Raw genomic sequence first — 16,844 nt, 5'->3', positions numbered from 1 at the left:
AAAAAAAGCTTTAAACAAAAAATCAATATATATTTCAGCATAAGCATTAGCTAAAGATCCTTTTGGGACTGACCAATAAAATTAAATTATCTTTTTGTTACTCAAGTCAATAGCTGTTTCAACCATGATATCACTTTAGTGGAAGACAAAGATGGAGATTCACAAATATTTCTTTGTCTAAAAAGGCATTCTGAATAGTAATGTTGATGGAATGTTGTAGGCAGCATTTTTATTACCGGTAGTGCAGCAATACTTAGTCTTTATCTATGTATGCATATATATATATATATATATATATATATATATATATATATATATATATACACATGTGTATATGTATGTTTGAGCTAGTTAGGCTCTGATCTTGCAGACAGCTGTCAAGTCATTTAGAAAATAAGATTGTTTTCGTTTGTTGATAAGTCAAGAGTACTACTTATCATTAAACTACAAGGAAACTTGTGTATTGTTTAAATTGTTCAGCACTCTTTAATGTTACAATTTCTCATGAGGTGCAGATGAGATACCCCTCTTATGGCGTAACAAACCAATTCCTTCAGTTTGGCTTAGTAAGATGAAGAAAGCAGGCAGTTTATAACATACTTACTGAATTCTGAGCAAATTCTTCTGCTGAACTGTCATGTTTCTGTTACTATTGAAGCTTATGTATCGGAGTACATTGCATAGAGTTGATGGAATAAGAAAGATTTTTCATGAATGACCACCATGTGGATCCTCAGAGTTAAAGCATTATGTTAGGCAGTAGCTTGGGTTGCAGTCTAATCCATCACTTCACAAAGCAGCATAATGTGTCCTCCTTTTTCCTAATATTCAGGGAAGTACTGTAAGTTGCACAAAATATCTGCATGCTCGTGAACAGTGAGATGTAAAAACACACTGGCAAGTAAAATGTTGCATTAGAAATATCTTAGTGTTATTTTATGAACTTCTAGAAAATAGTATTACCTTACAGCTTGAATGTGTATTAAAAGTTTTATAATCATATAACTCTTCTACATGAAAATCAAATTTTCAAATATGATGCTATAAACATAAATCTAAGATCTCTACAATCATTTTGTATGGCTTCCTTTCTTGTGCTTTTTTGTCACTTCCTGTGGCATAAGTTGGTATAACATGATGCTAACTAATCAGGCTGTAAAGGTGGTTGAAAATTTGCCTTCCTTAAGTTTGGACCAAGTAGAACACAAAAGAAGACAGTGGAAAAAAATATTATGTGTTTTCCCTTTAACATGTCACTGGGTGACCTTAGCCTTTGTAAAGCACTTTCATTCTACTGTGTTAATTGAGACTTTTTAGAAATATTTGAGTGCAAAAGACACTCTTAAGGAAAATAATATTGTAAAGAACAAGGAAAGGCACAGAGTCTTCAGAGTTGAAAGCTGTTTTTGCCAAAGAGTAATCTGCATTCCAGTAACATATTATATCCTGAGGAACTCTGAGAATGTAATTCTATAGTCAAGCGTAATATCTGTGAGAAGGCATATTGTCTGGGTGACATTTCTGTCCAGTGTTTCTGATACGTCTTGGGAGAAGTATGTATTGAGTTAAGACAGAATTGAAATAGCAGCTTCTCATGTACAACTTTCTGTAGAATATAAGTATAGACTACACCTGCTTGACATATTTTAAGGCGTAGGATGATGTAAGTGGAGTTGGGCTCTCTGTTCCTGTCATTTTTGAAAGTGCTTTCTCATTCTTCTTCAAAAGAGAGTGAGATCTGCACAGGCTGATTTTTGTTTATCAGGGAGATAAAGGCAACGTCGCTATTTTCTTACTGTTAGCACGAAATGTACCAAAAACTTCCAATGACTTCAGCTGGAGATGTGGATATGGAACACACTAAAATTTGACAGTACGTCTTACTTTGCATAACATCTATTCAGAAATTAAACTGGTGCAGACCTTGGTGATACGTTCTCACACCTAAGAGTGGACTGAAGAACAAATGTCTGCGTTGGCTTTGGTGGGGGGAGGACACTTGCAGTTTCGACTTTCATGATTATTCTTTTATTATATATATATAATATAGAATATTATTTTCAACCAAATATCCACCTTCACTTTGTACCCCCGTAATATTTTTCAAATTGAAAGTATTGTTTCAGTGATTAATTTCCCTCAATCCAGTTTCATTTGATGCTTTTCCTAGGAAAAAAAAAAAAGGTTACTACCAAGTATGCAAATTGTCTCCACCCCATAAAACCATACGAGCCCTTCTCAGATTTTTTTTTTTTAATGCTTTGTATAACAATAAAACATGAATTTTTTACCAAGAAAAGGAGAATAAGTAGCAGCAAAGCTTAAAATTAGTTGTCTTTTTCAGCCTTTTTTCTCCTTTTATACTTACTGTACTACTCATAAGGAAAATTGTCAGTCTAGTGTGCTTCAACTCATAGTTAATGATACCATCTCCTACTGCTGTGCTCTGATTCAGGCTTCTCTGAAAACCTACTCTGGCTCAAAAATGTCAAAAATGAAGTTAAATTGAAAAGTAGAAGAAGATCCTCCCCAGTATGTTCTCAGTTTCTCTAGCTTCTGAAGCTGCCACCTTTATATTTTCCAGTTTTTGCTTACTCTTTTCCACTTCTCATTTTTCTGGAAAAGGACTGGGCCAAAATCTGTTCAGGTTGACGTGTCAGTGAATATCTGATGGTACAGTGGAAATCCACTCCTACAGCTTTTCTGCCACTGCTACTAACTAGCCTTTTATTTTCTGTGCAGCTGCAATGCTTATTGCTAATAGTTAACTTTCAAAATTACATAATGCTCTAATTTTAAGGAAGGATAACTAAAATATGCAGTGAATTATACAGCCAGCTTTGCCTAAGGAGGAAGTAGACTATCACTCTTCAGACATAATAAAAGTATTCAGTATTATCTCTTTTTTTTTTTTTTTAATTTAAAAAAAAAAGGCTTTGATTTTTCTGCTGGAAACGCCAGATGGCTTCTGTCTGTCCTTCATAGCAAATTTGACCTTTGAATTAGAAAGCATCAGGGGCCAGTGATTCATTGTCACACAAAGAACTCGGCAGGCATTAAAGGACAGTGTTATAATTGATTGAACTGTGTTTCAGTTGCCCATTGATTAAAAGAAGGCACTGTAAAGATGCTGCAACTGTAGTGTTTATAGGTGAAGGTGAAGGGAACATAGATGGCATAAATATTGTCTTCCTGTAAGCAGAAGGTAACTGCTGTTTGTGAAAGTAGCTCAGTGTTTCTTTTACATTAAACTCATCAAGGTGAAATTACTCTTATTCTACAGGCAGAGAATCTGAAACAAATACACTGGGACGTAAGGTGGCAGACAAGGTTTCTGAGCTAGCTTTGTTTCCAAACCTGAGTTCATTTATGAGGTTTTTCTGTTTTTGTTTTTCTCATCTGGATTACAGTAAAACTCCTTGTCCTCTTTCTTCCTCTTTATCACAATGGTAAATGAGAATTGAGTTTGCAAGTAGGTGGAAAGACTTCTAATTTGTTGTCTGATACGCCTTTTTTTAAAGTGGATTTCTGTCCCTTTCCACCTAACTGAAAGTACTAATAGGGAACATATCTGAGATTTATTAATATTGAGAGGAGATTTATTATTTCTGCATAGGAGAAATGAACTCAATTTTGCTTGGCTGGAATCTCTGCATTTCAGTAATTTTATTTATTCTCTCCTCCTCTGAGGTTTTTTCTTTGTAATACTGTCACACTGACACTGAGCTCATTTTGCCTAGGTAGAAGTTCATTTGGGTAATGATGTTGCAGCTGCACATCCAGCTTTATTGTTTATAGGCTGTTGATTCTACATATATATTCATTTTGAAATCCAAAAAGACTGGAATAAACCAGAGTGAATAGAGTACAAGAATACTCCTGTGCTCTTGTTTCATTAGTTATGCTGTTCATTTGATTGTAAATACATATTTGGCCAATATTAGGAAATTCTAAAATGCAGGAGTGACCTTTGCATATTGTGTGAGCTAAAACCCAAATTTTTCTGTAATACCGATTTAGAGATATCTTTACTGGCTTTTACTTAAACAATAATGCTGAAGTTTATACCAGCTTATTTGAAAACTGTAACTTGTTCAAATCAAAGCCTTCAAAACAAAAGTTATTGTCAGGATACCCTTTCAAATGAAATTATTCATGTGAATAGAGTATCTGAATAGCTTGTACCTTGAGTTGGTTGAACTGTGTTGGAATCAAGCAACAGAAAGCAGAGAAAGCTTTTTGAAAAAGAAAAAATGTGGTAAGGGTTAAGCAAGAATAAAATGCCCTTTTCTGCTATATTAACACTGAATGCTGGCTGTTATTCTTAGAGCATAACTGTAAAAACTTAGAAAATCTCAGTAAATTCTATTAATTTCTTGACTATCAAATGACTTCATTTGAGGTTTTTGGAGTAGCTGGTTCCTGCATCCAATGTGTACTATCACCCAAAGAGAACACTGAACTTTATCTTACATTTGAGTAGCCGACTTTGCAGTGAGCAATTCTGTATTACAGTGATAAAATTAGCTAACAGCTAGATTTGTAGCTAGTTGTTGCAGTAAACTCCAGCAGTGGTGCTTCATGTTGCTGTGATAATGTGTTAGAGTGGCCATCAGTCTTTGGAATGGCTGACTTGCAGTTAGTTTGAGAGTGAAATAGCATGAAGAGGGTTTTCTTATGTATACAGTAAATTAGCTCAAAATATATTGCTACAATATTGCAATATATTGCTATATTGTATCTGCAGATGTTCATGAAACATGAATTTGGTTAACTGCACTAGTATTAATTCTAAACTGAGTTTGAGTATGTTAGCAGTTGTGCAGTGTGTAAAGACTTGATATACATGTAGGAATCAAAACAAACCAAGCACCCTACTTTTGTTACTGTGCTGTGTTTTCAGCTTGTGCTTGACGTTTAATTTGGGGAAGATGAAGAATCTGGCACTTAACCTAGTTTCTCCTCTTGTAGTGCTTTTCACTATTTCAGCAAGAGTTGATAAGCCTAAGCCTATGGTTTTACTGTGATAATCGTGTTGCTAAGCAGTGTTTACTCATGGTTATACTATAGAACTTGTTTTTGTTGTTTTGGCTTGCCACCTGCAGGAGTTTCCCTCTTTTTCCGTATGATTCTGCAGCAAGTGATGGTCAGCTTTTATATTCCCTTCATCAATTCCTTTGAAAGTAATTAATACTTAAATACTTATTCCTAAATTTCCACACTCCTTATTGTTTTCTGAGTAGTTCTGCTCAGTTTATCTTCATTATATCTTTCCCTTCTGAATTTCTAAGTCTTGTGAGTCCATGTAACTACATTTTTTTGTTTTGCTTTTTAAATTAAAATATCCAGTGTGCAGGTTGACAGAAAGTGGGCTACTTAAGATGCTGAAGTTCAATATTAGTATTTTAATAGATACTGTAGTTTATACTGCCTTGTCACCCATAACAGTTCAAGTTCTAATATTGAGACATGATGAAATATGTTTAAAATTATTGTATCTATACAGTTTGGGGTTTAAAATTTTCTTTTCTGGAAACAAAGCAAAAACTTAATATCTTCATCAAATATACTTACTTTCTCTTTGATTAAAACTAATAGCAAACTAATAAGAGCAGTTTAATTTAAATGACAAAATGAGAACTCTTAGTAAATAATTCAAATGGAATATTTTTTATATATTCGCAGTGACAATTATTCTTAGCTGTGTGAGATGAGGTAATTGTATAACTCATCAGAACATGATCTCCACATTTGCATAATACTGTGCAAAAATCTTTTGCTAGTTGCACATCTTCCGTGAGAAGCTACTGGCTTTTAGAATACTTGGTTTACTTTGGAGCTGAGAGATTTCAAATAACAATTAGTGTCAGTTTTGTTACAAGAACCATGTCAATGTATATTAAATTTGTTGGTGATGTTACAGCTCTAGAAGTAATTTGTCATCATGCCATGCTTCTTCTCAGCTAGGTTGCAGCAGTCATTTTTAATTGCAGTGCTGAAAAACTTTCAGGTAAGGATCTCATACTCGGCAGCATTTAACTCTGCTGTTACTTGCAAATTGATTTTTAGAATCAAAGTGTGGGTAAATTTTCCACATATGTAAGCATCTCAGTCTGCTCCTGGGGAAGGTGGGAAGTAGCTGAGTCATTAATCCCCTAGAGTAGAAGTAGCATCATAACATCAGTAAGTGCATGATTTTGAGTTCTGTGAGCAGATCAGAAAATAGCTGAAGTGCTTGAAGACTATAGTTAAAAAGTGATAGTGTTTGTGGAATTGTTTTTGTTTCTTGGAAGCTGCAGTTAGAAATTTGCCTAAAATCTCAAATCACCTTTCCAGTAAACATGAGAATAATTATGATAGAAGCCTGTGGTCTCTGCTGGGGAAGTATTTAAGCTTGTGCATAGTTGCAAGCATGTGAAAAATCCGTTAAGTTCTGTTGGATTCTATTTTGCATCTTACTGTCAAACTTCTAGCATGTATGTGGGAGATAACAAACACTATGAAAATAGAAGTTTACAGTATTAGCCTGAAGTACTCTCTAATTCCCTTCCTGCTGTTTGCTTTCTTGATTTCAAATATTTCTAGCTTAATCTATCCTTCCATACTGATTAATCTATCCTTCCATACTGATCATACTTCTTTTTGAGATAATATTGCTGAAGAATTTAATTTTTTGTTCGTATGTTAAAAGTAAGAATAGAGTTGTAACTATATTTTGAGTACAGCAGTGTTATCTTTCCACACTTGGCCCATTAACTTAGACTTTTACTATAGTGCTGAAAGGTACTTCTCTAGAATACTTTGCTTTTGGAAAGAATGCAGAGTAATAATTAACTGAAATCTTAGATGGTTTTGCTGTCATAAAAACAAGGTGGATGCATATATGGTATCCTTGATACGTAAAAAGAATACAAAGGCAGGAAAGATTATGATATCTCATTCATATGGCTTTATTAAGAACATTGCTAAAATAATTCGGCATTTCTGTCAATGCATAAAGGTAAATGAATAGAAAATGTTCAAAAGAAACTTCACTTTGGCTTACAGTCTTCAGTTTTATTTGGGAGAAGTTCTAGAAGGAACTTAAGTCTTTGACATTGGCCTACATGAGAGATTTGTGATGAAGAGTTCTAGAAAAAAAAAGAAAAAAAGTAATGAGCTCAACTATCAGAGATGGAAAACGGGAAAGTTTGGATAGGATATAAATCACAATTTTTGCATAGGCAGTTAGTCATTGAAGCAACTTTTTGCACACACATCACATCATAAAACTTAAAAATTATGTTTTGATATTTGTAGTACTATATCAGTTATTTCCATCAGATTATTTGAACTCATCCAAAATGCTTACTTATGCATCTGATTCTCATAGTATGTTCTTGAGGGATAAGAAGTATTGTCTACAAAACTTACTTAGCTCCTGAGAAGCAATTTTTTTGCTTTGTTTTAGATGTTTCAGCTCTTGCCAGTTCTGTGTACAGAGGTTTTGAATACTAAAGGAAAAATCTGAAGGTCTGTAGTAGCAGTGCTTATGAGATATTGCCATCTGGAGCAATCCTGAACAGTTGCCTTGAAATTAGTTGGAATTCACGAAAAGGCATCCACTATGCCTTTGTAAATATTCATAGATCACAGTTATTGCCACGGCTGAAATAGGGCAATATAGATCTTGTTGCTTTATTTTTAATTACGCTGCTTTCGGCTTTTAATTCATACACAAATTGCAGTTAACAGGCAAAATGCTTTATTTGTACAACGGATACAATTTTTAAAAATGTTGCTTTAAAAGGAAACAAACAGTGTATGGAGTAGCAGTGTCTCCATCTAGCCATTCATGGAGATGGCGCTGGGAGGGATTTCGTGCTTTTTAAATACGCATTTTAATGAAGCAGTTCAGAAATCTGGCATTTTACATAAAAGTTGCTAATTGCCAGTAATCTGCTGTAATTTAGAAGTTAAATAGATTATTTACTAAAATTCTTCAGCTTTAATGCTGATGTCTGCTACTGTTGGTTCGGATACAATAATGTATGCTGTAACTTCATGTTTGACATGAACATCCCATTTCAGGTACAGGACAAGTTCCGTTTGGACCTTTCTGATGAAGAAGCTGTCCATTATATGCAGAGCCTAATTGATGAAAGCGTCCATGCCCTCTTTGCAGCTGTGGTGGAACAAATTCATAAGTTTGCACAGGTAAGATAGCTATTTGGTGTTTTTTTTGTTTTTGTTTTTTGAAAAGTGAGTAAAATTAGATTCAGAGTGGTAAGTTCAAGATTTCATTGTTACCAATGATTTAGTTCACTTCTCAGCAGTTTCAAAATGTGTTCTTGCTGACAGGACTGCACTCACTGGTCCTAGAAAGTTCTTTAAAGCACTTAGCAAACATCCTTGTTGGGGTGTAACTGACTGCCTTACCAAGGGTAAGAACTGCAAATTGGAAGGGTGGTTCTGCAAGAGGAAAATCAAGAACTCTTGTACCTTTCATTCCCAAAGTAAATGAATGTTGATAGATTTCCTTCCTTTCCTACCTTTGTGATAATTCCTGAGCTGTGTTTTGCAACTACTTACCTTTGTAAGTAAGGCAGCAGCTTGCACAACAGGGTGCATAGGAGGGGCCAGGACCTTTGCTCAAAAATCATCAACATTCTCTTCAGTAGTGATAGTGCACTACAAGGTGTTGTCCCCAGCAGCTATGTAAGCAGCTATCCCTGTGATGTTAGGCACCTCAAAACAGGCAGAGTTCATTCAGGAATGCAGCTTGGCCTGAAACCTTGTATTGGGACAGTGGGAAATGGGCTCTTTGCTTTCAGAAGATGTCAAATAGCGGAGGATCTGCATCACCAAGTAAAGGAGCAAAATATTGTCTCTTAATAATGAAGTTTATTCCTGCTAGAGTTTGTAGATTAAAGTTGTTAACTGTATGTATGACTGCTATCCCACTGTAATTCATAGTAATAAAAAAAAAAAGTTAAATATTTGAGTGAAGTTGTGCTAACAAAAAATGCTTTTTCCTTAGAGCTATTAAAGTTTGTGCTTATCAGAGATTTAAGATATTGCAGTACTTGAATATTAGACTCTTGAGAAAAAATAGATTTGAGAGAAAAGATAAAAGTATTTTCAAAAGCTAGACATTATACTGGTATTTTTTTAATCCTTCAGAAGAGTGATCAAAAACTGATAAAATCAGATGTCCTCAGTTTCTCTGGCTATTCATATTGCTAAAGGAGTTCCAAAGAATTTATTGTTCTGCAAATTATTTTTTTATTTTGAAGAGCTTCGTTACAGTGCAGGGGGAGAAAGTAAAAATGTCACTTCCATCTACCTATGTATTTCATAAAGCTGATTTTACATTTTGTGTTGGAAAATGAAAATGCTTCAAAATTTGTTACATATTATGGATGAATTTAATCAAAGGTTGTGGAATGGTAATTTTATAAAGTGAAAAATGCCTAACATCTCAGGATCTTATAAATAAATAAGGCCTTTATAAAGATCCAAGATTAAAATTTTCAGGCACCTCCAGTATGTATGTAGACCTTTCTTTTAATCACATACTGACAGTGACTTTAAGACATTTCTTTTTACTTCATTGGTATTAGGTGACTGCCTGTCTGTACTATATAATTGTTATTGCATTTGTGAAACTGTTTTAGTAAGTCAGAGTTTTTGGATCTGATTTAGTTGACCTTTTCTTTTTCCACTCAGACTTATTCTAGCTTGACCTTTCTTCAACCCTTACAACTGCTTTTATAATCACAAGAAAGATTTGTTCGGAATACATAAAGTAACCAAGAATTTGAACCTGAGGCTTCTAGATCTAGAATGGTGTTTTAAGCACCAAGCTGTTTTTCATGAGGCTGTGAACTCTGTGTATAGAGCTTGTGCTGCTGTAGTGTTTGACATCTATGTCCTTTAGCTTTTTTTTTTTTCTATTGCATTTCCTGGGATTATGTGCTTAAAATGTTTTAGCCCCATGTGATATAGGAGTCTTCTGCTAGTTTTGGAGTTCTTATTATTGCCTTCATTCATACACTGTAAATAGCTACAGCTGCAGGCTTCCTCTTGCAAGAACGCTTAGCAGTGTGAGGATACAAAAAGAACAGTCACAGATGAATTGGCAGTTCATAAGTATTAGCATTCTAGAGCCTGTATTTAAAAAAAAGAAAACAAAAATGAAATGTGTAATTTTATTCTCTTTATATTACAAAATGAGGTAGGACACTTTGTAGTGATATTTATTACTTCAGTAGTCAAAATTTTCTGAAGCTGTCGTCTTTTTAAGTATTTGCTGTTGAAGTCTTCAGAGTCTCTAAAGTGACAATTAATGCATAATTGAATTTGCAGTAGTCACCTTACACAATGGCTCATTGAAGCTTTCAGTTTGTTCATGTACAATACTGCATTGAATTGCTGATGACCTTCCTCAAAGTAGTCATAAAAATCGTCTCAAAAAAAACCCAAACAACCTATGCAGGTGTAATGGTACTCACTTAAATAGTGAATTAGCTCCTAAAGCACCACAACTTTCCATTTTTGAAATGCCCTCAAGTTTTTTTGTTTTGTTTTGTTTTTTTCTTTTGTTTTTGTTTTTTAATTTATCAATAGGTATTTGTTCTCCTACTGCCTCCAAAATAGCTCTTTAGGGAATCTGTGCTTTCCACTGCAACAGTTAAGAGCTTTTTAATAAGGTTGGTTGTTGCAATAACCATTGTGTATAAACACTCCATATGTCACTCTGTAGGTAGTAGTGTTCTTCTGTAAAATAGACTAGGTGGCATTAGCATGGTAGAGTTCTCTTGTAATAATATTGTGAATTGGATTCAGTTCATGTGAAGCCTTTAGTTTCTAATGTTATTAGGTATTTTACAGATCTTTTTATGTGGTATTTATTCATAATGGTTATCAACAAACTCTTGTCTTGATGCAAATAAATTTAATATCTAGAATAAGTAAACGGTGCTGTACTGCATTGCGTGAGATGAGAAAAAATGCATACTAATTTCAGTTGATACTAATAAAGACTGGATAGCTATTTTTCCCTGGAAAGTTGCTTTCATTTTAGCATTATTTCTGCAGAAGGGGGAAACACTCTCCAGTTGGAGTAACTAACTTCACATTTGTTCCCTCTGAATATACGACTCAGATCAGTTGTGTCCTGGGCTAATATTAAGCGTTGACTTTTATGAAGGGAAAACTTGGAAGATGAAGAGTGTCCCACCTAAAATGTATTTGTACAGCTGGGACTGTACTAATGGCTGTGCTCTGTTAAGGAGCAAACTCAGTTTAGACTGTAAATGTGAAGAGGCTTTAAGATATCCCAAAGCTGTGTTCCCAGTACTGCTTCATCCCAGAATGTAGTAGTGATTCTTTTTATTCCAGACAATGCTTCTGGTTTTATCCTTTTGGTGGGATCCAGTCTTGCTTGTCAGAATAAAACATGGAATATCCACCACCAGGACCGTGTACATTGCATGATACTATTTGTCCAGTGCTAGGTAGAGTTGATTTCTAAGTTGTCTGTTCTCTTGAAGGATTGTGAAAATCACCTGCCTTTTTGGGCAGCGATTTTTCAGTGTCTTTCAAACCTAGAGTTCAATTTACTCTTAACTTTGGTTTCTAAGAGTAAATAAAGGTTGAACAAATTCCTGTTGTTTTTTTTTTTCTTCCCTTTTAGTATTGGAGAAAATAAGCCTTTTCCGATGGGTGGAAACGAGTCTCGGCAAGTATTCAAGAATAAACTTCTCAAGCCTTTATGGATTTCACCAAACAGTTTTGAAAGGCAGAAGTTAAAGACTTGGGAGCGTGGAGAACAAGGAACTCAGAAGAAGCTTTTTGAGTCTTTGTTCTTTGAAGATTTAAAAATAACCTTTTGGGTTTTTTTAATGAATGTTTATTTATACCATCCATCAGGCATGGGTACTCTGGAATTTCTTTCTGGTGAAATGTATGAGCCTCAAAGGTTGAAGTACACAACTTCCTCCCAGTTCACCTGGAAGATGCTGGATTTGATGGCAATATTTCCTTATTTAAAAATCGAAATAGTTACTGTACTGAGTATGTGTATGTACAAAGTGCAGCAGTGAGGTAACTGTTCCTCACTGCAGAAAAACATGGGATCGTTAACCACTCCTCTCCTCCTACCAAATTTATTCCAGGAGTAAGTTTTAAATATAATTTGTATGATCCTTTCTTTCCGACCTTGGGAAACGTTATCGTTAAGAAAGGACAATCATTTCTTCCCTGCTTACAAAAATGTTTTTATCTGCTGATAAGTTAGCCAGCTGTAGGCAGTCAATTAAATGATCGCTAACCGGCTCAGCAACCGTAATGCACAGTGAGCAGTTCAGTATTTCACACGTTAACTCTGAATGTTTTCTGTACAGTGATTATATATTCTTGATTCTAATAAACTCTTTGTTATTACAGTCTTGAGTTCTTCTGTATTGTCTTTTTAATCTTACCATGGAAGAGGATGATGTTTTTAACTCTCAGCTTTCTGAAAGGATTTTCACTACTGTGTTTTCTTGATTCAGGAATAAATTGACTTTTGTGCCACATATTGAGTGCTTAATGAATCTGTTTTGAATAGTCGACAAAGTAATAAGCTCTTCATAAATGCATGTATCTTTGCAAGAAGTGCTGATTTACTCCCTTTTCAATAATTGTTTGTCTTGAGGAAACCCTTCCCAGTTATAACAAGGAACTGATTTGGTTATGAATCTGCTGTTTGTGAAACAGGTCTTGGTCTTTGCTGCTTCTACTAACAAACAATTGCTTTGATGGAGGAAAATCCACAAAAGCTCTAGTAGGCCCACAGGTGATTCCAGCTATTACCCGAATTTGCTTGTTACACACAACACTGGTTAAAACCTGTCTTCCTCATGGTCTGTGCTACTCAGAGAATCTGTATTACCTAATCACTTAGTGTTTGCATTAGCTGGCAGAACTGCCACAGAGTAGCCACAGAAGTACCTCCTATCTTTAGGTGACTCTTCTTTAAAGGAGTACTAATTATCATTGGTCGGTCACAATGGTTGCTGGTCTTGTTCATCTGACAGAGATACAAATTATATGTGTTTCCTGTTACTGCACACAGTACTTTGTGGTATATTTCTAAGAAATTTGTGAGAGCAAGGTGTTTTCAGATGCTTAGAGAAAACGTTACCAAAAAAAAACTTTTCTGTCTTTTAAAACTATTTTGAAGAGGCATTCAGTGTACGTGTGTCATGTAGGCAGGAGGAAATAAGCAATTTTATTTTAAATGAAAGTATATTTTTAAGTATGTTAATCTAAAACCTTGACTTACGGGTGTAAGAATGTTTAGTTTAACTGGTTTTCTACCTCTCTGTCTCCATATAATCCAGTACTGTGGGAACATTGTAAGTTCTGAATCCCTTGAATAGCTCGCTCCTCAGGTGAATGTCGGACTGTGTTTTCACTTTGAACATACATCTGTGTTAAAGGGAGAGGGGGGCATGAAACGGTGCATAGAGTGAGGCTGTGAGCTCCGTCATGTGTAGCAGAGCATGATGCAGTTGTTGGTGGGAAACAGGACTGTACTAGCTGTGTCACTGTGTAACTTGTCATCCTATTAAACCTCTCCAGTAGCGATTACAGAGAAGATAAATACAGCAGATGAAAGACTGTTTGTATTTTATATAACTTGAGACACAGCATTAGGAAGTCATCTTGTAAATTCTCTTCTTTGCCTTTCAACATTCATGCTGGTCTTGTTTTTATTTATTTTTTTTTTTTTTCCTGTAATCTCTGTTGATGTTTCTGTTGGGTTTGAGAGTGAGGAAAGCAAAATAAATGATTCCGTGAATTCATGTTTTCTACTCTGCCTATGCAGTCATGGTTTTGTTTCAATTCCCAGTGCTTCAAGAGCAGAAAGTGACACAAAGTGTATACATGTGTATGTGTGTATATATATGTATACGAATGTATATTTTATTTTTTTTTTTGTTGAATGGGAGCGTGTGTGTAAAGCAGTAACTGGCAAAAAAAGTATTTCACAGAGTGGGAAAAGGAGTCTGCTTTAATGTAAGGAGTTGTAGCAGGAATTGACCCTGTTCTTATAGACAGTTGTGTGACTTTTTCTTGCATGCAATCTAAAATAATAAGCACTTCTGCAAGAGCTTGAGGGAATAATAGCTTTGGAAAAGAGGTGGAGGAGGAGAAAATGGGTATCTTAACACCTCACAGTGTCCTGGTAGAGCAGAGAGAAGTGATGTTGCTGAATGGCCTGTCTTTTGTAGTCAGTAGAGGTTTTACTTACATGACCCAGTATCATCAGTCGATGGTAAAATATAGTGGTTATTATGAAGTAGCTGAGTGCATATATTTATGGTATCTTAAGGGAGTCATTGAAAAGAGATTGCTGGTGGATTGTGTTAAAATAGATTTTTGTAATCCCTTCAGTTGATGTGATGATTCTTTGTAATAGTGAAACTGCTTGAAGTACAATATTTGTTTTGTCCTGCCTTTCCAAGCTTCTGTGATTTAAAAGAGACTTTGTCTTGAGGGGAGGAATCTCACTTTGAAATGGAAACTACTGAACCCTCACTTGTTTTTGGAGTACAAGCAGTGAATTCATTCACCTGCATGGATTCTAATCTGAAACAGCAGGAATGCTGCTTGGAGAGGAATTCGTAGCTCATCTGCACACAAAAATTAGTAAGTTAAACTGGTGTGATGCTTTCTGAAGTGGGTTAAGCTGTATGGCAGTGAGGCAAGAAACATCTCCACAATTAGAGGTTGTGCAAAATGTAGCAAAACCAGATTGAATTCTTTCACTTGGCAGAAGTGTGGTGAGCCTTTTCCCCATCCTCCTCTTTATGCTGAAGAATTAGAAGATGGCGATTTTGCAGAATTGTTGAGGGGAGGACAGTTCATAAATTGCAATATACAGAAAGAAAAGAAATAATAAGGGAAGATTGAACCTATGTGGAGTGCTCTGGGGAGCTCTGAGATTGCTTCTTCCATGGGCAGGCTGTTAAGTATTCTTCAGCTTGCAGTCCTCACAGTGATGCCCAAGAATGGCACTTTGGCACCTTTTCTATCTTATCAGGCGTTTAAACATTAATTGGAAAATGTAACTGATGGATCATACAGATGCACATTCTACAGTGTCAAAAAAAAAAAAAAAGTATCTTCTGTCTTTGATCAATAAAATAGGAAGATTATTTTTTTGCAGTTTTTTCCCTAGTATTTTTTTTCACTGGGAAATAGACTGTAAAGTTAATTGTCACTAAAGGCTTTTTTCCTGCCATGCCTGTCTAATGTAACATTTCTGGCTGATTAGAGACTGGAGGACCCACAATGTGAAAGAAAAATGTTTTTTTAAAATAGGTTTATTTTTTGGCACAATCATACATAAACAGCTTCCTAGCTGAGAATATGGAAATTAATCAGCCAGTCCAATGTGTTGCACCACGATCAGTGCAATTCTCAGTATGTGAATAGACTGAGAGCAGCCCTGTGGAAAAGGACTTATGGGTTCTGATGGATGAAAAGCTTGACATGAGCCAGCAGGGTACACTTCCAGCCCAGAAGGCCAATGGTAACCTGGGCTGCATCTAAAGAAAGGTGGCCAACAGGGAGAGGGGGTGATTGTCGCTCTCTGCTCTGCCCTTTTGAGGTCCCACCTGGAGTACTGCATCCAGTGATCGCAGCGCAAGAAAGATGCAAAGCTTCATTGTACAGGTCCTGGGGATCCAGGGAGTTGTTATGGCCTTGCAGTGCTTGAAAGGAGCTTATAAACAGGAGGGAGACCAAATTTTCACATGGGCAGACAGTGATAGAATATGGGTGAATGATATTAAACTAAAAGGGGGGAAAGTTAGGTTAAATGTTAGGAAGAAAATTTTCTCTCAGGTGATGGTGAGACACAGGAATAGGGTTCCCAGAGAAATTGTGGATACTCCATTCCTGGAGGCGATGAAGATACGGGCTACCAGCTTCTCCAGGAGAATACTGTGGGAGACTGTCAAATCTAAATAGATTACATCTGCAGCCTTTCCCTCATCCAGCAGGCTGATCACTTGTTCATAGAAGGAGATCAGGTTGGTCGAGCAGGACCTACCTTTCATCAACCCATGCTGGCTGGGCCTGATCCTGTGTCCTGTGTATGCTGTGTGATCTCCCTCAAGATTATCATCGCCATTAAGTTCCCTGATACCAAGATCAGGCTGCCAGACTGACTTACAGAACTCTGCTCCTAATAATGTGTTCATAAACTTCTTCCCTTTGAACAGGTAAAATTACCCAAATGCTCCATGCCTACATCCAAGTACAGAGAGGTGCCTGTGTGTCTTACCAGCAAGTCACAGCTCCCCAAGACAAGGGGCACTTTGTCACCACTACAGAGACAGGGCTTCTTTTTTCTAATACAAAGTTGATTTTTTTTTTTCCCCCTTTTCTGGCGATGTCAGCTGTGCTCACTCAGTCCTGTCTGTCACCATTCTAATGCAGTATCATTGTCAACTGACGTAACAGGAATTCAGAGAGGTTTCTGATGATAGCACAGCACCTCTCGTACAGCTTGCATTCCCAGAGATAGGTTTCTGTTTTGCCTTTTTCCCTTTGGTTGTCCCTGCTGAGAGCCATTGTCGCGTGGGTAATTTTCATTTCCGATGCTCACCTCTCATACTCAGTAACTGACTCTGATACTAAATTTTCTGACCCAAAAGCGAGGTGGGAGACAATTGATGCTGTAATGAATCTGATCCATTCACAGGCCCAAAGGGCGAGGACAGCAGTGTGCATGGCAGGAAGATTTCCTTGTAGGAATGATTCAGCTGAGGTTTCTGACCAGACTCCAATAAGGCTTTACACTACAA

General features: G+C 36.1%; 1 protein-coding gene across 2 annotated transcripts in view; it reads left to right on the top strand.

Moving 5' to 3' along the window:
• The window catches only part of PIK3C3 (phosphatidylinositol 3-kinase catalytic subunit type 3), a 64,716-nt gene extending 52,156 nt beyond the window's left edge, over positions 1 to 12,560 (top strand). For both annotated transcript variants that reach the window (XM_085213128.1, XM_085213129.1), the window contains 2 exons: positions 8,071 to 8,196; positions 11,678 to 12,560. In XM_085213128.1, coding sequence (XP_085069254.1) covers positions 8,071 to 8,196; positions 11,678 to 11,692 — 141 coding nt within the window. In that variant the 3' untranslated portion in view covers positions 11,693 to 12,560. The remainder of the gene's footprint in view (positions 1 to 8,070; positions 8,197 to 11,677) is intronic.
• The last annotated feature ends 4,284 nt before the right edge of the window (positions 12,561 to 16,844 follow it).

Source organism: Meleagris gallopavo, chromosome Z, assembly GCF_905368555.1.
Source record: "Meleagris gallopavo chromosome Z, MGAL_WU_HG_1.1, whole genome shotgun sequence".
Taxonomy (NCBI): domain Eukaryota; kingdom Metazoa; phylum Chordata; class Aves; order Galliformes; family Phasianidae; genus Meleagris; species Meleagris gallopavo.
The sequence above is the reverse complement of the archived record's forward strand: the minus strand, read 5'-3'. Positions and strand labels throughout refer to the sequence as shown.